The 22,962-nt window shown below is 36.8% G+C and overlaps 1 protein-coding gene across 4 annotated transcripts in view; it reads left to right on the top strand.

The window, feature by feature from the left end:
- The window catches only part of SV2B (synaptic vesicle glycoprotein 2B), a 75,997-nt gene that overhangs the window by 51,122 nt on the left and 1,913 nt on the right, over positions 1-22,962 (top strand). For 2 of the 4 annotated variants that reach the window (XM_044662468.1, XM_044662471.1), the window contains 6 exons: positions 4,064-4,174; positions 4,934-5,022; positions 5,961-6,125; positions 14,062-14,195; positions 15,705-15,905; positions 22,543-22,702. In XM_044662468.1, the coding sequence (XP_044518403.1) occupies positions 4,064-4,174; positions 4,934-5,022; positions 5,961-6,125; positions 14,062-14,195; positions 15,705-15,905; positions 22,543-22,702 (860 nt within the window). The remainder of the gene's footprint in view (positions 1-4,063; positions 4,175-4,933; positions 5,023-5,960; positions 6,126-14,061; positions 14,196-15,704; positions 15,906-22,542; positions 22,703-22,962) is intronic. The other 2 variants (XM_044662469.1, XM_044662470.1) reach the window with 2 other exon arrangements.

Raw genomic sequence — 22,962 nt, 5'->3', positions numbered from 1 at the left:
CCTTTCCTTAATAATTTCTTGAAAGATGACATCTAGGCTTTCCCTCCACCCATTGGGTTATACACGTACTATCATGCAAAACATATTTCTATATTGTTCATTTTTGTAAGGGAATAATAAATCCCAAACTCCAAAACATATACCCAAATAATCAAGTGAAAAGTTATACTTTCATCTGTATTCCTGTTCCAATAGTTCTTTTTCTGGAGATGGATAGCATTCTTTTTCATAAGTCCCTCAAAATTGTCCTGGATCATTGTATTGCTGATAGTAGCTAAGTCTATCACATTTGATTATTCTACAATATTACTGTTACTGTGAACATTATTTTTCTGGTTCTGATTATTTTACTCTGAGTCAGTTCATGTAGGTCTTTCCAGCTCTTTCTGAAATCATCCTGTTCATCATTCTTTCTAGCACAAAAATATTCCATCACCATTATATACCACAATTTGTTCAGCCATTCCCCAATTGAAGGACAGTTCTTCAATTTGCAATTTGCAAACCACAAAAAGAGCAGCTATAAATATTTTTGTATAAACAGATCTTTTCCCATTTTAAAAATCTCTTCAGGATACAGACCTAGCAATAATATTAGGCTTTTAGAATTATTATTGTTATGGTTTTTAAGTAATCTAATAATTCTTAAATTATCTCTCTTCAGTGTATTGTATTTTCCAGGTTTTTGGTTTTCTGATAAGGTAGTTCACCTTTTTTTCTTTTTTCATTCTTTTGATTTTGTTTGTTTCTTAATGTCTTATGTAGTTATTAGCTCCCAGTTGCCCAATTCTAATTTTTAAGGACTTTTTATTCAGTAAGCTCTTCTATCTCTTTTTCCATCTGTTCAATTTTGCTTTTTTAGGAGAATTTTTGTTTCTCTTTCATTATTAGGCCAATTATGTTTTTTTATGATGTTGTTTTCTTCAGTATTTTTTGTGCTTCTTCTACTGACCTGCTAATTTTCTTTTCATAATTTTCTTTCATCCTTTATTTCTTTTCTTAACTTATTCTCTACCATGTCTATCTTTTTTAAATTTCCTGGAAATTCTTGTGAGGGTTGTTTCCAATTAGAATTTTTCTTTGAGGCTCTGATTATAGGTGTTTTCACATTGTCTTTTTCTGAGTTTGTGTTTTGGTATTCCCTGATACCACAGTAGCTTTTTGTTGTCAAGTTCTTTTTTCTCTCTCTCTCATTTTCTCATGGTATTTCTTGACTTTTAACTTTATGTTAAAGTTGGGTACTCCTCTCTGCCTGGAACTGTGATGTAGTACTATTTATGGGTAATAGAGCATCAGCTGCTCCAAGTATGGGAAAAGGGACCCTTGTAATCTCTTTCTGAACAGTGATCTGACTCTTTTATCATCTCTGGGCTGAGACCTAATAAAACTGGCACTGCTTACTACTGGATGAACTTAGGTTGGTCCTCACATGAATTCTCTTACTTTTTGTTGTCTTTGCCAGTTCAAAATTTGATTTGAGATATTTTAAAATGTTAGGAAGGGAATATGGGAGAGTTTGACTGAGTTGTTACCTTTAATCCACCATCTTGGCTCTGCCACTCTAGCATTATTTATTTCAATGATTTATGGATACATATCTTGAGAGGGTTTAGGCAGATGAAAGGCAAAACAGCAATGAGTGAAGCCTGAAATCTTTTAACAAGTTGACTTGAAGCCATCATTTTTACAAATAAAATTCTAATGTTTATATAGCACTTTAAGATTTGCAAAATGCTTTACAAATAATATCTATGCTTTTTATTATTATTCTCATTTTATGGTTGAGGACAGAGCCTTGCCCAGGGTCAAATGCAAAAGTCCTTGAACATAAGTTCTGCCTTCACTTGTGTCTACACACATTGTTGCAGCAACTATTTGTTATTCTTTTGATTTTTTCACTTTCTAGTCACTTCATGTAAAAGAATATTGGGTTTCTGAATATAATCATATAACCTATTTTCTCCTCTGAACTCCCTTTAAATGAATTTACATAATTTGTTAGAAAAAGAATTATAGGGCAGGTTAAAATTCTAGCAGCTATTAGTTGGGTAACTAGAATGAATTGATTGAAACTTTGTCTCAGGCTTCAATATCAGAGGTTGTATGCGCCTTCTCTATAGGTTCTCTGTCTCACCACTCCGTGCATTGTGGTCCTCTGTGGGCCCTATGCTCTGTAGTAACATCCTTGAGGGTCATGCTTCTTTCCTAGAATCTATCTCTCAGATCTCTCTTACTACCTTAAAAAGGTTGGTTGGTTGTAGGTTGGGTGTTAACTATGCCATGAGGGCTGGCATGGTTGCCTTCTTTCCTAGAATGCTAGCACCCATCATGGAAAGATTGTCCTATGTGCCTCTCACCTATTGTGTGCATCTAAATTTGTATAGGTTGCTAGAATTCTTAACCATAGTTCTGGTCAATTTAAAATTTCCCAGAAGTAGAACCTAGGTTCTTCTCTCCTATTATAGATTTTAGCTGAATTGTGCCAGGTGTTCTAAATACTGCTGAATGAATTTCCTAAATCCCATCTGTGTGGGAAAATTAGATGACTTGTTATTCTCCTGTGAATCCAAACACTGAGGATCAAATAGGTCACCTTATAATTTAGAGTGTGAATCTGAGTGGTGTTCTTGAGTTAATTGTAAATTAGAGTAATTGTACTTTATGCTGTCAACATGCTAGTGCTGAGATCTCTCTGGTGTGGGTTAATATTCTTTCTAAAGATAAAAGAGGATATAAAAGTAGGATATAAATTAGAGCTAAATCAATGTTTGTTGGTAAAAAAGTATCCTTCTGGGATTACTGAGATATGATTTCAATCAGTCTAGAAAGGTCAAATCAAGAATTCCTCGATACCTGATAGTAGAAGCTGTGGTGTGTGTGTGTGTGTGTGTGTGTGTGTGTGTGTGTGTGTGTGTGTGTGTGTGTATGTATTCAGGGCCTTCCTTGAGTGGGGTAGGGGGTGCTGCTAAAATGTAGAGAAAGCTGACTTCCCTCATACTACTTTAAAAGAGAGAAAAATTGAACATATTATGTTTTAGTTACTAGTATTAATTAAAGAAGAAATCTACTAAATGGTATGATACCTCTCTTGCTCACCTACACTTTTGCTGGGAACCCTTGGCATAAGTTTTCCTTCCTTCCTTCCTTCCTTCTTTCCTTTTCATGGAAACAGGTACATATTCTGTGCCTTGTGTTCATTGAGGTTTGTTCTTTCTGCTTTGTGTTGATCATATAATACTACCCCATGCAAAGATGACAATTTTCTATAATTTAATTCTATATGCTGGGTTGTCTGTAAAGATATATTTGCATCATGAATGCCTCTTACCTCATCAGGGAGAATCACTTTACTCTATTCACATGTTTCAGTGTGGCATAGAATAATAAGCACTGAATGGTGTATCAGGAGATCGGGGTTCTAATCTTAGTTTTGCCGTTGGCCAGTTGTGTGGTCTTGGTTCTCAGTTTTTTCATCTGCAAAAGGGGGTGGAAGACACCTATTTCTCAGTATTGTTATAAAGATCAAGTGTGATATTATGACTATGAAAAGTATTATTCTGACTATTCATCTATCTGAATAGGTCATAAAACAAAGAACAATCTAAACTTTTAGTCTCATCCTATTCTACCCACAGAGCAGCCATGTTTAGTGAAAAGATCTATGGATTCAAAATAAGAGAACCCCAGCCCATTATTGCCTGTCTGAAATTTACTATCTGTGGGTCTATAGGGAATGCATTTCATCTCTCAGGGCCTTGGTTTCCACATCTGAATCATGAAATGGTTGGACTAAATAATGAACACATTCCTTCCACCTTTAGCTCTTTGATCTGACTTTTCCATTGATCTGCTGTAGTTAAGATGAAAAGTGTTCATAGAGGAAAGTAACGTAATCCATAAGTTAGGAGGAGATGTAATTTAACTGAAATGATCTCTTCTTACAAGATATGTAGGGAAAATTTCAAATCCAAACTTAAAAAAAATGACCAAGCAACAAAAATTGGGGAAAACATTGTTTTGAGTTTATACTCTTCAGCTCAGATCTTTTTCCCCCCACTTTCAGGTTTCTCACATCAAAACCCCCAAGCAAATGGATGAGTTCATTGAAATACAAAGCTCAACAGGAACTTGGTACCAACGCTGGCTGGTCAGATTGACCACTACTTTTAAACAGGTATGAATATAAATGATCATGATTCTTTTATGGGAGAATGCCTTTGAAGGGATTTACACTTTTTGGGAAGAGAATGAACAAAGGAACTAGTTCAAATCCAAAAGGCCCCTTATTTTTTTCTGGACCAAACAAAGCAATGCCTGAGTGTGTTGGTATCAGGAGATTTGGCTGATAATAACTAGTTATGGGCAAATCATTTAACTGTACCTCAGTTTCTCCATCTGTTAAATGAGTAGTTTGGACTTAATGATCTCTAAGTTTCCATCTCCGTGATATGTCACCCAATAGAATTATATGGCTCAGATGCAACCCTAGCTCCCACAAGTGTCTGTTTTCAGAAAGGAAGCATGTAAGTGAAAGCAGGTAAGTGACCTAGAAGAGATCCTTATGAACATAAAAGCTAGTTTTGGGTGAAACTGCTATCAATGTGGAGGAAGCTGAACCTTGAGTACTTGAGGTCCCTGGGTACCTTCTTTATTTGTGTCTTTTCAAAGTCTGGCTTTGTTTGCGTTACATTGCATTTTTGGGCTCTCCTTATTTTCACTGGACTGAAGATAGAGGAATATTATGAATCAGGGATATCCACGGGCAGGAAATATATACTACCTGAGGGTTCAAAATGAATTATTTTACCTTTGGGGCTCTCCCTATGATTTTCAAAAGATCCTCTGTACTCTTTGGCAGGAAAAGGTCAGAAATCAGCCTTTAAAGTCAGTGAGATCATCTTGTTAGTAACCATTCTTTGATATTGGTTTGTAGGTCTGGGACAATGCCTTATACTGTGTGATGGGTCCATACAGAATGAATACACTGATTCTGGCTGTGGTTTGGTTTTCTATAGCTCTGAGGTAAGCTCATCCTTGCACTATCCAATGTATTAATAATTTTTTTAACAGCAACATATATGCATTTATAACATACTAGTACTTTAGGCAGCATGCTATAGTTTTCTAAACTTGTATATTTTAATTAAAAAATAGGAGTTCAAAGTGACCCTGGTTTCTTCAAGAAAGGAGTCTTCCATGGAGTTGCTTTTGTAAAAACTTTAGGAAGATTGATCTGTTTAATGTGCTAGCAGCATTCTGCATTATAGCATAAGCAGAAAGAGGGGGGAAAAGGGCATTTGCCATTTCCTCTTATTTGTTGGGTCCTCTTGTCAAGTCTTTTGCTCCACATGTAGACAGAAATGTGACCTTGGCATTAGTACTGCTAGATCAAATTGGTTAGAGGAATAGTAGGAACATTTTCCACTCGTTGTCACTAAATAAGAAGAGGCAAATTTCACCACTGAAATTGACATATCATTCCTACATCCTCAAACTGCATCATTATAATTTCTTCTGTTTTTGCCGAATCAATTTGAGTAAGGTTAAGTGGCTATAAGCTAGAATGCTTAAACTTACAATAAGAAAGAAACAAAAATCATAATCCCTTGTTTTATTCAGTGTCATAAAAGTTAAACTTAGTTAAGCAGAGTCATACTCTCATATATCCCTTTGGGAGGCAGACCTCGCTAAATAGGCTCTATAGGTTAACTAGGTCTGGTTCCAAAGGACGCCACTTTAGAGGGCTTATGGAGAGAGAGAGAGAGAGAGAGAGAGAGAGAGAGAGAGACAGAGACAGAGACAGAGACAGAGACAGAGACACAGAGAGACAGACAGACAGAGAGAGAGAGACAGAGACAGACAGAGAGAGAGACAGACAGAGACACAGAGAGAGAGAGACAGAGAGAGCATCAAAAGTCACACTCGGTCCTGATGCTGACCTGCTTGCCTTTTTGCTGCAGTTACTATGGCTTAATTGTTTGGTTCCCCGACATGATTCGCCACATTCAAGATGAAGCTTATAAGTCCAAAGAGAAGGTCTTCAAACACGAGCATCTGGAACATGTCACATTCAACTTTACTCTGGAAAACCAGGTGCACGAACATGGGAGGTTCTTCAATGATAAGTAAGTGAAAGGGCTTTCGCTTCTCTCATGTCAGAGTGGGAGGGTAGAAAACAGTCCTGTGTAGACTCTTGGAGAGAAGGATGGGAAACCGAGGAGGGGGAGAGCTGTAGGATATGGTAGAACATCAGAGACTGCATATTGACTCTGATAGACTGCTTTATGCCTTTCTTCAGACTGAATTATGGGATTTCTATACCTTTGCTTATAGTGGAAATAACAGTATATGCTCTGGGATTTTTCCTGTCATATTTTTATAATATATGAACCCCAGTCCTGGGATCTTCTGGGTTTTCAGCCATGAATGTAAGTGGCTTTCATTACTCACTTCTGTACCGCGAATCTTTGTGAGATCTGCTGATAATATAGTATATATAAATCTATTTAAAAGAAAAACTGGCCTTGGATTTCACTGGCATAGGGAACTCACAGTGATAACATGCCTCCCATGGAAGCAGATTAGTACCTGCTCTGCTAGGTAAATTCTTAAACAGTTGCCTGGGGATCCATTGGAGCCGAGTTATTTGTTCAGGCTTATTGAAGCTAGGTCTTCCTGACTCTGATCCTTACTCTCTTCTCATTATATTCTATTATATCATGCTGTTTCTCCAATATAAATTTATTCAATTAGGTAAATGGTTCAATGCAATTAATGTTCTATGAGAGAATTGTTTTTTTCTGCTACTAGATAAATCTAAAAGGAATCCATCAAATTCTCAGTTCAGATTGACTGATGGCATAAGGCAAGATATTATTGAATATTATTTATTTTTTAGTTTCTGGCTATTTTAAATTACATTCCTGGCCTGAAACTAGAAAAATCAATAATATTCAACAATACCAAATGAAATTTTGGCCAACTCCAGATATCTTTTGTGGAAAATATGGCAGAATTATTTACTTAGAACTGAATGGAAGACCATTCTTGGAAGGAGGAGACATTTTAGAGGACTGCATTCCTTTTGAGAGATTTGAAACTTTAAAAGTTTAGCCAATTCTTGATATTTTTCTTTCAATTTAAAATAAGAATAAATATAAAAGATTAGATATGGTGATGATGTGGGACTAATGATAGAATTCCTTTAATGGTAAGGTAATAATATTTCACTTATTTAGTGACTTATTCAGCAATCTCAACTACCTATATCCTGGTTGGGAACCTGAAGGCAAGTAAAAAATCTCCTCAGACAATTAAAATAGTCACATTAACAGGCATTTATTAATCACCAGATATGTGCCAAGTTCTCTACCAAATGCTGGATATTAAGAAAATGTGAAAAATAAATACATATTCATTTGTTTCATAGGAGCACTTAGAATCTTTTTATTGTTAACATGCAATTCTAATAGTTAATATTTGGCATATTAACTCTAAACTGATTATAAGAGGAAAATTTGGAATTTGGGAATGGAGGTAAGTTATGTTTGATTTTAGAAGTAGGTGCACAGCACGACAACTTCCAACCTGACAGGAAATGAGATAGAAAAACTATGTGAAGCAGATATGAATACTTAAATAGCACTTGGAAGCCACTTGATATAGGATCTCAACCTAATTCAGTAGCCCTTAAGGTTATTATATGACAGAATTGCATTATTGTATTTCATTTGATCTATATTATATGTATGTTACATATAAAAGTTTACATTTATATTATATTATATATATTATAGAATTATAGGATAGTATGATAATCTATATTCACATCATATTGAGTCAACAAGGAAATTTACTTTTTGTTCATCTCATTTTCCTTTTTTTTAAAAAGCCACCTTTTAGACAGATTTGTTTTGAACATGGTTAAAGTAAATTTTGGTCAACTGGAAAATTCACTTTATATGTTAAACAACATTCCATGATATGCTAGGTAAATGAAGCATCACTGAAATAGAAATATTCCAACACTTTTGTGCATTATAGTGTAATGAAAAGAATAAAGAATTTTGACGTGAAAGACTCATGTTCTAAGTTTGTGTCTGCCATTAGTAGCCATGTGATTTTTGAGTAATTAATTTTTTTATGGCTTCAGTTTTCTCAACTGTAAAAAGACAGAGGTGGACCAGATAATCCCTAAGGTCTTTTATAATTCTAATTTTCTATGATCCTCCAAAACGGAATGAACCAACAGGCATCATAAGTGCATCTTTTCTATGATACTATTTGTTTTGGAGCAGAAATTCATTTGAGTGAATTGGACCAGTTTCAATGGTATTAAAGTAATGGAAAAGCTATAAATTTTGCTTAGGTAATTTCCTTCATAATCTGGTCTGACGGCATTGATCCCAAGGACAATATTATTTCAAGGATCAAGCGTGATATACATCTTTCTTTCAGAGATCACTTTGTTTCTGGGTGGTTTTGGCTACAAAATATTAACCTTGACGTTAGACCCATTGGAGGGAATGATGAAATTCCTCTGTGATCTCACCACACCATGTAAATTGGAGGATTCTAAAACTAAGTTTTATGTGAAAAATGAGTTTTGTTAATTGACTCATCCATTTCCAGTTTTTTTTCTTTTACTTTTCCTATTCAGAGGCCTCTTTTTTTTTAAAGAAATGTCTTTAAAAAACCCTTCCAAAGGGGGCAGCTGGGTAGCTCAGTGGATTGAGAGCCAGCCCTAGAGGGAGGTCCTAGGTTCAAATCTGGCCTCAGACACTTCCCAGCTGTGTGACCCTGGGCAAGTCACTTGACCCCCATTGCCCACCCTTATCACTCTTCCACCTAGGAGCCAATACACCGAAGTTAAGGGTTAAAAAAAAAAAAAAGTAACAAAAAAACCAAAACCCTTCCAACGGTCTGATGGAAGAATGGACAGGAGCAATAAACCAGTTAAATCGACCCCAATAGGGAAATAGCTATCTTTCCTTAGGTCACACTGACACCTGGTGGTCTTCAATAGGAAAGACTGTCTTGTATTCTTCCAAACGAATTCTAAGAATCAAACATTTCTTGGCTTCCTTACAAAATCTTTTAGCACTTCAGTCTTATTAAATATTTCAATTTGTCATGAGATATGATCACATTGGCTTGGATATAGATGAAACATTCTTGCATAATAAAAGCATTAAAAAAATTCTCCCCTTTTAAAGGAAGACTCCATTGCTAGATTCAGAAAGTTCCTTTAAAACCTAAATTGCTTAATTCCAAAGTCCAAGGAACCAAGGAGAAACTTATAGTACAATAATTTCCCAAGATTTGAAAAGCAGGATAGGAACAAAGATAGAAATGAAAACTTAATTTAAGGTGTTAGAAATGGCCCTCATTAAGTTTTTTCATGGAAACCAAACAACTCTTTTAACAGACAGAGGTTTCTTCTTTTTGGGGGGCGATATAGTCTTAGTGTATTAGGTAATTATTTTAGGGGAAGAGAAGGGATAGATAGGATAATATTAGAATAGATTAAGCTAATATTTAAATACTAAAAGATTTTGCTAGGCTAAACCATTCTAATAAGGAAAGAGGAACCATTTCTTTACTTCTATCACTGTCTTAAAATTGTATGGATTTTTGAGATTCAGCTAAAATTTCAGCTCTTTGTGGAGGGTTGCCTGATCCCTCTCAGGCTAGAAATGATCTCTCTGAGCCTTCAAAGAGCTTAGTGTCATTCTTAAGGCATTTATCATACTGCCTTATTTTAGCTATACTAAATTAAAAGTTCTTGAAGGTTAAGGTAAGTTTGTATTCATCTTTATATCCTACAGATCTTCTTGAATAAGGTAAAAAACGTTAGTTCAATAAATATTTGTTTGATGATTGATTGATGATTGATGAAAACGGTTTGGGAAATAAATGTCTGATTAAAAGTCCTGCAAACAAAGTCTCTATTATCATTTCTGTCCCACTTAGTTCAATTCTTGCCCTGGCACCTACTAGCTTAAGCAGGTCTGGCACATAGTAGACACTTAATAAATCTTAATTTATTTATGTATTGACCATGTGCTAAAGAAAGTTGCCAATCTACATTGTTAAAAGGAATTTCCACATGATAAGTTTCCTTTTTGGATAAAAATCATAGATCTGGACCACTCCTTCCTTTCCCCTTCTAAACTAAAATTTAGAGTTCAATTAATTAATCAATAAACATTAAGTGACTCCCATGTGACAAGTATTGTGCTAGGTGTTGGAGATACAAAGACAAAAATAAAAGTCACTGCCCTCAAAGAACTTACATTCTATTGGAGGAAACAGTATGTATATAAAGAAACATATTTAGCATATATACAAAGTAACTGGAATAGTTTTTTTTTTTTTTGAGATTTAACTGGAAAGAGAACCAACAAGTAAATTCAATTCAACAAATTCAGACAGAAAACATGGGCACCAAACTACCAGGATTTAGTCCACTGCTCTTAGCCTTCCATAATCTGTTGCACTAATTGAATGGGAAGCTACTGGAATAGTACTATTGGATTTTCCAAAAGAAAATCCTTTAATGCTTAGAACAGTGACAGTAAAACTGTTATTCTAGCTCAGTCAGTATTTGCAATGTCACATCAAGAGTCAAGGCAGTCACAATTGATGATTTATGGAAAATTATATATGAAGAACTTTAAATCTCAAAGATCTCTCCATTAGATTAGCAGTGCCTATTTGTCACTTTAAAAGAAGAATTTGACTGTAACTATTAGATTCCATTGCGCCTCTGTAATTTATAGCTAAGTTATACAATAGATAGAGTACTGTACTTGAAATTGGGAAGAACTGAATTCAAATATAACCAAAATAATTACTAGCCTTGTGACTCTAGGCAAGTCAATTAACTTCCATCTGCCTTGCTTTACCTTATCTGTAGAATAGGGATATTAATAGTAGGATCAATCTCCCAGGTGGGGATAAAATGAAATAAAATTTATAGAGTGCTTTGTACATTTTAAAGAACTATATAAATATTATTATTATTAATTATGAGGCCTAATCAAACTCATCTAATGGTTTTTTTAAAAACTGCCTCTTAAATTATGCATGTGTTGGCACTTTAGGCAGCTTCAAAATATAAGAGGAAGGAGATTAATGAATTTGCTGATGAATTCATTAAAGGGCTTGGAATTATGATTTGTTCATTGGAAAGTACAATGGTTTTGACTTACTACAATCACAGATTTTCCTGGTTCTTTAGGAAGTATTGTAGGATTATAGATTTTGAACTGGGAAGGAGCCTTACAAGTCACTAAGGCCAACTATCTGATTTTTGCAGATGAGGAAAATGGGACCAAGAGGTGGCCCAGGTTGCATAGCTAGTGATTAATAATCAATAATTATAATTAATGGCTAATGAACGATTTGAACTCAGATCTTGATTACAAGCCCAAGACCATTAAAACCACCTGGCTGCTGTGCTTACCCACCTACTATTATTTTGATAATTTTTGGGGGATGAGTGGAAATTTCTATCCAATATCATCTTATACTTCTACTTAGGGTTTTGCTTTACACGAAGAATTTGGCAACCCTTCTTTGGAGGTAAGTGATAGAGTTAGGAAAAAGAGATGAGATTTGAGATAAAAACAATTAAATAATAAAAACATATACTATGTGCAAAGCATGGTTAAATTTTATTCTGTATCACTAGAGGATATATACACTTCCAGATCATGTCTATATTTCCTTGAACCCTAGTCACTTGGCCTTGGAAAAATGGAATTGGTCAACCATATGAACAGACTGACATGCTTCAGTACTGTATATGTGGGCATCTTTGCCTAGAAACAATGAAAGCAAGGCAATAATATATTAGAGGATACTGACCCTTTGGGTCTCCAAGACCCATGATGCAACCTCCCATACTTGAAAGCCAGGCATTCCAGTGAAGACACAATTCAGTTTGTTTAGCTCTTGGCAATTATTCCTTTTGAATGAGCAAAAAGAGTGTTGGAAATACAATGAGGTTTCCAATTGATATTCAAGTAATGGCACCAGTAGGACCAGATGAAAGCATCCCAAGATCCAAGCTTGTGATCTAACAACTTCTCACATCATAAATACTTGGAATTGGAAGTAGACAAGAGCTTTCCAGCTGCTACCTCTACCTCTTGGTGACCTGCTGCTGCCAGGGGCCTCTGACAACTTTGTGATGCCACTATCAGAGCTTTCTATCATTCCATCCTGGCCTCTTATCAGATGTAGTGCAGCTATTTAACTCTCTCTTTCTACTGTTACAGAAGAGTAAAAACACAGCTTTTGTTATATACTTAATCACTTGGGTAATTTTGGCCAGGGCAGAAGGTGGAAATCCAAATACTTTTTTCAGGCCCCATAGGGTTAGGACAGGGATAGATGAGTATGCTTGGACCTAAGCCAGATGTCCTAATAAAATTAGCTATTTTTGGCTCAAGAGATAGTTGGAACAGTAAAGTTCTTCATGAGGGTTCAAGAATACTTACTGTGTGTACATCACACTCTCTTAAAAGTTTTAATAGAAAATTTCCAAGACACTGTTTCCTAGTTCAGATTTTCCTCTCAGCTCCAATGCTCTTCTGAATAAAGATCAGCTCAGTAAAGAAATTAGGAGTTGGGCATGAGGGGAGATGTGCTTATTTATAAAGTTTACAAACACATTACAGAAATTACCTTGAATTTTAAAGTTCTAGAATGTGTCCCACAGGCCTGTGTCTTTTTGTTTCTCCCATATATCTAAAGCTTTTTATAACTTACTCAGAGGAATATTTCAAGGCCTGTGTACTTATTATCTTCCTCTATGATTTATGGCTCTTCTATATCATTTGCCCTTGGCAGAACAGTAGGACATCGCTAAAGGCCCCATGACTGCTTTATTTCTTTGCTAAAGAGGGATGTTGAACAAGTAAAGGTTCCAAAAAGATCTTCAGAAATAGGCTTCCAGAGTAAATACATTGGGCTTACAAATTCACATGGATCTGAGCCCTGTCTTCTAATAGCAGAGGGCCAATTTTTTTTTATCTGAGGACTTGTCTCAGGCTTGTCAACGACTTTGTAAGCTCTCTTCTGAGAGGGATAATGAATGGATCTAGATTGGAGCTCAAATAATAAACCTCCCCCCCCAGGACTGTCACACCTGAATGTGTCCTGTTATATAACCTTCTAGAATCAAGGGTCATCTCCTGATTGAGATGCTGGGGTTCTGGGGGGATCTTTATTGCAATAACAAGTAATAATGACTCAAACTCTTTGAATAATGCAGCAGGGGAAAATTCTTCCTAATTGATGAGAAAACAAATAGCAAACTAGGAAGAATAGATAAACTATTTTGACCTTATATCACACTGAACCTCTTTCATACATTATTTTTTCTGTTTATATTGTAGATAATTGTAAATGTGTTGACAGAGGCAGCCTGATAGAATGCCTAGAGGTTTGGATCTGGAGTCAGGATTGCCTAGGTTCAAATTTGACCTCCTTGTAAGGTCTATTTGCTATGTGTCCCTGGACAAGTCACATAAAACACCAGTGATCTGTCAACTCTCTTCCACTGGTGTTAAATAGAAGCAGATTCCAATAGTGAATATTGACTTAGAGAACCATATATTAACATTATTTATGCTGTATTGTATTTTCATTTACTTTGTAAAACATTTGCTAGTTCCATTTGAATTTGGTTCAGGTGGCAGTCCATTAACACCTCTATTCTTTACTGTTGTGATATCCAACAATGGGGATAATTCCAGCATCCATGAATCAACGTTAAATTATCTCCTGGTTCTTAAGGACAAAGATTATTTTATATAGGCTTTCTGTATCCTCCAGCATCTAGTGGAGTGTTCTGTACATGGTATATGCTAAATGAATGCTTTGGGGATTGATCTGAATTGAGTATGATGTCAAACTGTCTTTTATCCTGTAGCATCCTTTGCACCTGCCTAGGTGGTTGTCTTCTTTTTCCTGTTAGCATCTCAGGCTTCCATTTTCACTGTGTGAATCATTGTAATTGAGTGCCACTGTGGGGTGATGCCTTTTCTACAGGTTCTATAAGATGAAATTAAAGAATGTAATCTTCGAGACTTCCTTCTTTGATGAATGCTATTTTGAAGATGTCGTATCTCCTGGGACTTTCTTCAAAAATTGCACTATTGAATCAACTGTCTTCTATAATACAGGTAACAGAAGTAATAGGCTGGCCCTGGGTGGAGATGCTTTGTTGAAGAATTGCTCTCATGAATAACAACAATAGTAATAATTGCACTGAGAGGCAGTGAGGAGTAGAGGGTCGGGCTGACCTTTTGAGTCAGGAAAACCTGAATTTAAGTTCTGTTTCTGATACTTTCTGGCAATGGGACCTTGAGCAAATCTCTTAACTTTGCAGCGCTCCAGGTTAATTTTCTAGCCCAAAAGGTTCAAAGAAGAAGCTGTACTGCTTACATAGAGGGATTGTTCTCATTTGGGAGTTCCTTATACCGATGAAATCTTAGGACCAGCTTCCTTCCCTCTCCCTATAATGGCACATATATACATAGTATTTTAAGGCTTATACATCATCATGATATTTCATGTTCCAAGGAAAACTACCTGGAACATGATAGGTTAAGGATGAAATCATCATCATCAAGTAGAAAGAGCATTCAGAAGACTTGCAAGAGTTCTAGCCCCAGCTTTACCCCTTAATTATTTTCACGACCTTGAGCAAGTTGCCAAACTCCAAGTTTCAGTTTTTTTTTAAATCTGTGAAATGGGAATAAAAATGTCTAGTAGACTTATCTCAGAGGGCTCTTAGAGGGAAGGGAATAAGTATTTTTTTTCTCCCACTCTGTGCTAGGTACTGTGCTAAACACTTTTTACAAATATGGTCTCATTTGAAATAGTGTGTCAATGTTCTTTGATAAATGAAGAGACAGAGAAACTTAAGAAGTTCTCTATAACTGGGGGCAGCTGGGTGGCTCAGTGGATTGAGAGCCAGATGTAGAGACAAGAGGTCCTAGGTTCAAAACTGGCCTCAGACACTTCCTAGCTGTATGACCCTGGGCAAGTCACTTAATCTCCATTGCTTAGTCCTTACTGCTCTTCTGTGTTGGAACCAATACACAGTATTGATTCTAAGGTGGAAGGTAAGGGTTAAAAAAAAAGTTCTTTATATCAATGAAATCACAAGTTCCATCCCTGTCCCTATAGTTATCCTTTGTGAAGTTAACTTAAAAAAATCAGATGTCCCGCAGATATTTCAAGCTTCAATTAATAATGCACATATTTATAATAATTGAATTATTTGAATATTAATTAGCACTACGAATTCCACAGATAATTTACTTTAAAAATTTTAAGCCTGCTGATCTCTTTGTTCCTTAGAATTTTGAACAATTACATTTCTATTTCCACCTTTCCTCTTTCCCCACCTGAATTGGCCATAAACCACTTGGCCTTGGAAAACATTCTGCCAAATGCTGACACAGCCACAGCCTCCCATGGAGGCAACATATGTTTATGATTCATCTTATCCTTATGCCCTCCTAATACTTCTTTGCAGTCAATAATAACATTCAACAAACATTTATTGAGTACCTGTTATAAGTTTAAGGCATGGTGTTAAGGGGACTTTGAGATGATGAGATGCCCTCAGCTGGCTTACATTTTACCAAGTTAATTGTTTTAAACTTGGCTTCTTTCCCTTGCAGATCTCTATCATCATAAATTCATTGGTTGCCGGTTCATCAACACTACCTTTATGGAACAGAAGGAGGGATGCCACTTGGACTTTGAAGAAGACAATGACTTTCTCATCTACCTTGTTAGTTTCCTTGGCAGTCTGTCTGTATTGCCAGGCAACATTATATCAGCTCTGCTCATGGACAAAATTGGGAGAATCAAGATGATTGGTGAGCTTGGGGAAGGGGTGGCCAGAATACATATAACTTGGGGGACATGTCAGATATGTCAATAAGCAGCTTAGTCAATAAACAAATCATCTCCTCTTTCTGTGACTCAGTTTTCTCATCTGCAAAACAGATAGAATCATACCTGCTTTCTCCATTTCCCGAGGTTTCTGTAAGAATATGATGAAATAATAATATCTTGGAAAGCACACTGAGAAAAGTTATTTTATTTTATTTTTAAGGCAGTAGACAAACATGAAGAATATAACATTCTAGAAGGAAAAAAGTTGTTGTTTAAATCCAAATACCTTGTAATGAAGAGAAAGTTACCTTTGCTTAAAGAGGACAGAGAATTTACCATATATCACTGGCTTACAACTTGATAGTTAACTCTTTTTTTTTAAACCCTTACCTTCTGTTTAAAATCAATACTGTGTATTGGTTCCAAGGCAGAAGAATGGTAAGGGCTAGGCAATAGGAGTTAAATGACTTGTCCAGGGTCGCACAGTTAGGAAGTGTCTGAGGCCAGATTTGAACCGAGGACCTCCTATCTCTAGGCCAGGCTCTCAATTCACTGAGATACCCAGGTGCCCCCCCTAGTTAACTCTTGTTGATAATTTCTATCCATTCTATAGAAAGTCACGTAAAGGTAATGAAATATAATGGAAACCATACTGGCCTAGGAATCAGAAGACTTTGCTTAGTATGCCAGTTCTATTCTTTATGTGTTAGGTGACTTTGGGCAAATCACTTAATTGACTTAGTTTCCAAATGGCAATAGCTTTTCACGCCTTGTGAAAAAAGGGAGTTTGGAAGGAATATATTTTTCCAATGTCTCTTAATGTTTTTTAATTGAAAATTTTTATTTAATTAATTAATTTAGAATATTTTTCCATGGTTATATGATTCATGTTCTTCCCCCCTTCCCCATAGCCAACGAATAATTCCACTGGGTTTTACATGTGTCATTGATCAAGACCTATTTCCATATTATTAATATTTGCATTAGAGTGATTGCTTAGAGTCTACATTCCCAATCATGTTCCCATCTACCCATGTGATCAAGCAGTTATTTTTCCTCTTTGTTTCTATTTCCACAGTTCTTTCTCTGGATGTGAATAGTGTTCTTTCTCATCAGTCCCTCAGAATTGTCCTGGGTCATTCCATTGCTGCTAGTATAGAAGTCCATTACATTCGTTTTTTTTTAACATTCGTTTTTTTTTTTTTTTAAACCCTTGTACTTTGGTGTATTGTCTCATAGGTGGAAGATTGGTAAGGGTGGGCAATGGGGGTCAAGTGACTTGCCCAGGGTCACACAGCTGGGAAGAGGCTGAGGCCGGGTTTGAACCTAGGACCTCCTGTCTCTAGGCTTGACTCCATTACATTCGGTTTTACCACAGTGTATCAGTCTCTGTGTATGAGGTTCTCTTGGTTCTGTTCCTTTCACTCTGCATCAATTCCTGGGGGCTGTTCCAGTTCACATGGAATTTGTCCAGTTCATTATTCCTTATAGCAGAATAGTATTCCATCACCAACAGATACCACAATTTGTTCAGCCATTCCCCAATTGAAAGGCATCATTTTCCAATTCTTTGCCACCACAAAAAGCACAGCTATAAATATTTTTGTACAAGTCTTTTTCCTTACGATCTCTTTGGGGGTATAAAACCAGCAGTGGTATGGCTGAATCAAAAGGCAGACAGTCTTTTAGCGCTCTTTGGGCATAGTTCCAAATTGCCATCCAGAATGGTTGGATCAGTTCACAACTCAACTCCACCAGCAATGTGTTAATGTCCCAATTTTGCTACATCCCCTCCAACATTTATTACTTTCCTTTGTAGTCGTGTTAGCCAATTTGCTAGGTGTGAGGTGATAACTCAGAGTTGTTTTGATTTGCATTTCTCTAATTATAAGAGATTTAGAACACTTTCTCATGTGCTTATTGATAGTTTTGATTTCTTTATCTGAATATTGCCTACTCATGTCCCTTGCCCATTTATCATTTGGGGAATGGCTTGATTTTTTTGTACAATTGATTTAGCTCTTTATAAATCTGAGTAATTAGACCTTTGTCAGAGGTTTTCGTTATAAAGATTTTTTCCTAATTTCTTATTTCCCTTCTAATTTTGATTGCATTGATTTTGTTTGTATCTCATAATGTTTTGTAGTTGTCAGGCAAGGTCAGGGAGAGAAATATAGTTCTTTTTTTTCTTGTCATCAAATCCCTAGTTGATAAAGTTAACTTTTAGTTGTTTCTATCATAAGGGGTAAAATAAATGTTTCTGGAGATGATTTGAATTATTGCAATGGCTCTAGGTTCAAGCTGATTTAAAAATATGAATAAAGCAAAAGATACTAATGAAAAAATGATTTAAAAATTCCATCGACATTTTTTTAAACAACATAATTTTATTTTCTTGTATACTTTCCCACTAACACTGACCTTTCCCTTGTAAAGAGGAAAAAAGAATATGTATAAGATTCTATAGTATCCCACCTCTTTACTGATGAATATTTTCATGTTCTAAGGAAAAAATTTAATTGGATCTTAAAGACTCTATTTCCCATTTGCTTTAATTCACTTATGTGCATATATACCTACATGAATATATATGTGCATATGTAGAAATGTTTGTGTATCTTGCATCAAAACCCATTGCAAACTTCTCTTTGAGCAGTTCATTGAAATAGTGGCTTCTTCATCTCTGATCCAATTCTTTTTCTTCTTTATGTTCTCTTTCTTGGAAATCTCATCTACCCGGTAGCTTTATTTGTCACCTCTATGCAGATGACTGCCAAGTCTGTGTCTTCAGTGCTGATTTCCATCCTGTATTTCAAACTGCTTACTAGACATTTTTACCTTGATATCTTTTATTCACTTCAGATTCAATATTTTTAAAATGAGGCTCATCATTCCCCCTCTCCTTCCCCATCTGCTTATACTTCAAATTCAACATTTCCAAAATGGGGTTCATCATTCCCTCCTAAATCTGCTCCTCTCCAAACATCTCTAAAATGTCTGTTGATGGAACTGCTATGTTAGAATGCTCCCTAACCTTCTTTTATAGTCTCTCCCCTATCCTCAAAAAATGGATATTGGATCCATCCATTTCCGTTAGCTATCATCCTTACATCTCCTCTCTTTTGTGGCTGAAGTCCCTGAGGAAGACTTTCTGTAATAGATGCCATCCCTAATTCTCCTCATTCTAATTCATCCTACTTTCAGCTAAGTCATCTTCTCAAAGCTTAGCTCTGACTAGTTCTCCCTGCAACTTAATAATCTCCAATGACTTGTCACCATCTCCAGGATAAAATATAAAATCCTCTGTTTGATTATCAAAGCCATTCATAAATGGACTTCCTTCTCCTCAGACCAGCCTTTCTAGGCTTCTTACACTTCTGCACGTATTCTGCATCCAGTAAACACTGGTATACTTAATGTTCCTCACATGAGACTATCTCCCTTTTCCATGCACTTTCACTGATTGTCCCCCATGCTTGGAATGCTCTCAATCCTCATCACTGCCTCCTGATTTCACTGGCTTCCTTCAAGTCCCACCTAAAATCCTACCTCCAAAGGAGTCTTTCCAATGTCTTTAATTCAAATACCTTCTCTCTATCTGCAAATTATCCTGGATATAATTTGTTTGCATGTACTTGTTTGCATGTTGCCTCTCTCATTAGACTATGAGCTCCTTGAGAGCAGGCACCATCTTTAACTTTCTTTTTATCCACAGTGCTTAGCATAGTGTATGGCATATAATAGATGCTTAGTAGGTATTGAAAGACTGACTGACCAGAGGAAGCACTCTGAGGGAGTATCCCAGATTTCAGAGTTGGTTAGTATATGTAAAGAAGAGAGTAGATATTATTACCTTTGAAAGAAAAGAGTAGAAATTGAAAATCAGAGGAAAAATAGTATATGTAAAGAAGAGAGTAGATATTATTACCTTTGAAAGAAAAGAGTAGAAATTGAAAATCAGAGGAAAACTAAGATATGAATTCAGTCTTGTAAAATCTGATCATTTAGCTTTATAGCATTTTAAGATTTACAAAGTATTTTGCGAATATTATCTCATTTTATCTTCACAACAACCTTGGGAAATAGGTGAAAATCTATAAAATGAGAGTAATAATTGTATGAATGGAGGTAATGATTAAAGATCTGTAAAATGGGGGTAATAATAGCACCTGAGAAGGCAAGCAACATCATATTAATTAATGGCACATGTGAAATCATATAAAATATGTATCTATATTAGCCATATTAAAAAAAGAAAGTGAAGAAATTATACTTTAGTTTGTACTTAGCTTATCAGTTCTCTCTCTGGAGGTGGATAGCATTTTTTCATCATGAGTCATTTGGAACTGAAAAGCTTCAGGCTTTTTCATGCCTGTGTTTTCAGAGCTAGTTTTTTGGAGGTCTGTAAGTTTTCAGTCTTTCTAAGGTGCTGTGATGTGAGGGGAAGTGTGGTCACTGCTCTCCTGAATCTGTGCTTTGGTTTTTTCCCTGAAAGGACTCTTTCTCCCCTGCAGCTACAAGCACTAGGTCTCCTATTGACCCTGGACTTGTGAATGGCACCTCTGTTCTCCTGAAACCACAAGTTCTAGTATGTCTTTCTGCCTTGGAACTGTGGCCAAGGCCCCTGTTCCCTTGTGACCCCCTCTTCCCCCCAGACAAGTGCTCCTCTCCACGCTGGGAAGGCAACCCAGAATTGTGTATGAGCAAGAGTCTCCAGTCAGCACCTGCTACTCCTAGTCTTGCAAAGGGTCTCCTATAATCTCTTTCTGACCAGTCGTCCAACCCCCTTACCATGTCTGGTCTGAGAGCATCTGAAACTGCTGCTGCTGCTGCCTCCTCCAAGGTACACCCCTGGTACTCCTGGCCTACACCCACTCCAGTGTTACACACCTCTCCTGTGGTCCACCCTAGTGATTGTAGATGGGAAAAATGTCTCACTCTGACCCTTCATTGCCTTTGCTGCTCTAAAATTTGATTTGTGGCATTATTTTAAAGTTTGGAGAGGAATGTGGGAGAGGTCAGCTCAGATGCTTCTTGTATTCCTCTAACTTGTTCCCAATTGACAAGTCCTTTAATACCGAAGATCCTCACTATCTCATTCTTGCTTTTCAGGGCATCCCTCAGACATCTCTTGTGTTGCAGAGGACACAACTTGAGCCTCCACACACTCCCACATAGACTCTTATTCCACCTCAACTTTCATGGGAAGAGCATACATGGAACACACTCTCACTATAATCATTGCTGCTTCTTTCACATTGCTCCCCTCTCAACTCTTGGGCCCTCAATACAGCTATAGTTTGGTTATTGCCTGTTCTAGATATCCTATCAGAATTAAAATCATTTGCTCCCTATATTAATTGGATCTACAATGGTTGGAGGTAAAGAGGAAATCTTCCTGAACCAGGAAACTTCTTTTTGTTGTTCTTTTGACTATGTAATGTTTTAAGCTTTTGATGCTCCCTTCTCTCAGCTTTTTTAGGCTTGAAGTTTGAGAATCATCCTAAACTCTTCCCTTTTCCTTATGCTCTACATCAAATCTGTCCCCAGGCCCTTTAGATTCTGCCTCGATAATGTCACTGATATCCCTTCCTTCCTTTTCATTGCTAATGAAACCATTCTGGTTCAGTTCTTCATCACTTCTGGATTTTCAGCCAGAAGCTGGTTTAGGACAGAGATGAAAGTTGTGGGCCAAGCTGTTCCTCTAGAATTGGGGACATTAAAGGACAAGGTGGTATGTGTTTCCGAGTTCTGACAATCATACCAAGTCCTGTACCAGTATGATACGCCCTAGGAGTGAGAAATGAGTTGCCTAAAGAAGGGCAAGTTGGCTCAGGTTGGGGCTCCTAGGTAATGATAATAATGGGATCACCTTAAATAAAGGGTTTAGGCTACTAAATTTCTATTACCAGGAAGATAGGGAGACCTAGTCTATTAAAAAAATGAGAACTTTAAACCATGAAGAAGGAAATGGGGTGTCTTGGTCTATTGTCCACTGTTTTGTGATGGGCCTCTAGTATCAGGAAGTTCCTCCTGGAAGGAAAAAGATTTCCCCTTTTGGCTTTTGCTTTCTACAAATGGGTTCACATTTCCCTACCCCACTGTTCCTCAGTGTAGATGAGACTGCCAATAGGATAAATCTTTGTCTGGTTACCCACTTTATGTCTAAGGAAAGGCCTGCGGATCAGCCAGAGACATTGGGGAAAATAACTCCTTAGTGAGTTCAAGTGCTGAGAATAACTTGCATAACAATGAGAATAAATTCAATGCAAAGCTATATTATAAGCTATGGGAAAGAGGCTTTAAAGAAACTCATCTTGAACAGGAGCCGATACCTTTCCTAGCTCTAACCAATAGATAGAGAAAAGAAGATTCTTTAAGGAGTCATTTGGCTTTCTGACTAGATAAGATCATATAAGAAAAAAGATGATGCTTTTATGTGTTGATGTAAGTTAACATTATACTCCCTTTTCTTCTTGGTCTTTTATTTGGGTTTGGGGATTAGGTCATGGAAGGGGTTAACTCTACTTTAAGTGTATATTTAAGCTTAACTGGATGGTTGAGAGTCTGGCTCAAGAAACTGACACCATACTTCTCTCTCCCTTGGCTCCCTTCAAGGTGGTTCCATGCTGATATCGGCAGTCTGCTGCTTCTTCCTATTTTTTGGCAACAGTGAGTCTGCGATGATTGGCTGGCAGTGCCTGTTCTGTGGTGCCAGTATTGCCGCCTGGAATGCACTAGATGTGATTACAGTAGAGCTATATCCCACTAACAAAAGGTGAATACTTCCCTGGGGCATTCCACTATCTGTCCCCTGGGCTTGGTTGTTGTCTAGCTGGGGCCAAGTACAAATCTTATTTATCTAGAGAGATAGAGAGGGAGGAAAGTCTAGGGGGAAGGGGAGAGAGAGAGAGAGAGATTGAGAGAGATTGAGAGAGATTGAGAGAGAGAGAGAGAGAGAGAGAGAGAGAGAGAGAGAGAGAGAGAGAGGGAGGGAGAGGGGAGGGAGGGAGGAAGGGAGGAAGGGTGTTAATCCCC

The sequence above is a fragment of the Gracilinanus agilis genome, chromosome 2 (genome assembly GCF_016433145.1).
Source record: "Gracilinanus agilis isolate LMUSP501 chromosome 2, AgileGrace, whole genome shotgun sequence".
NCBI classification, from domain to species: Eukaryota; Metazoa; Chordata; class Mammalia; order Didelphimorphia; family Didelphidae; genus Gracilinanus; species Gracilinanus agilis.
This window is presented reverse-complemented; position numbering and strand designations above follow the sequence as displayed.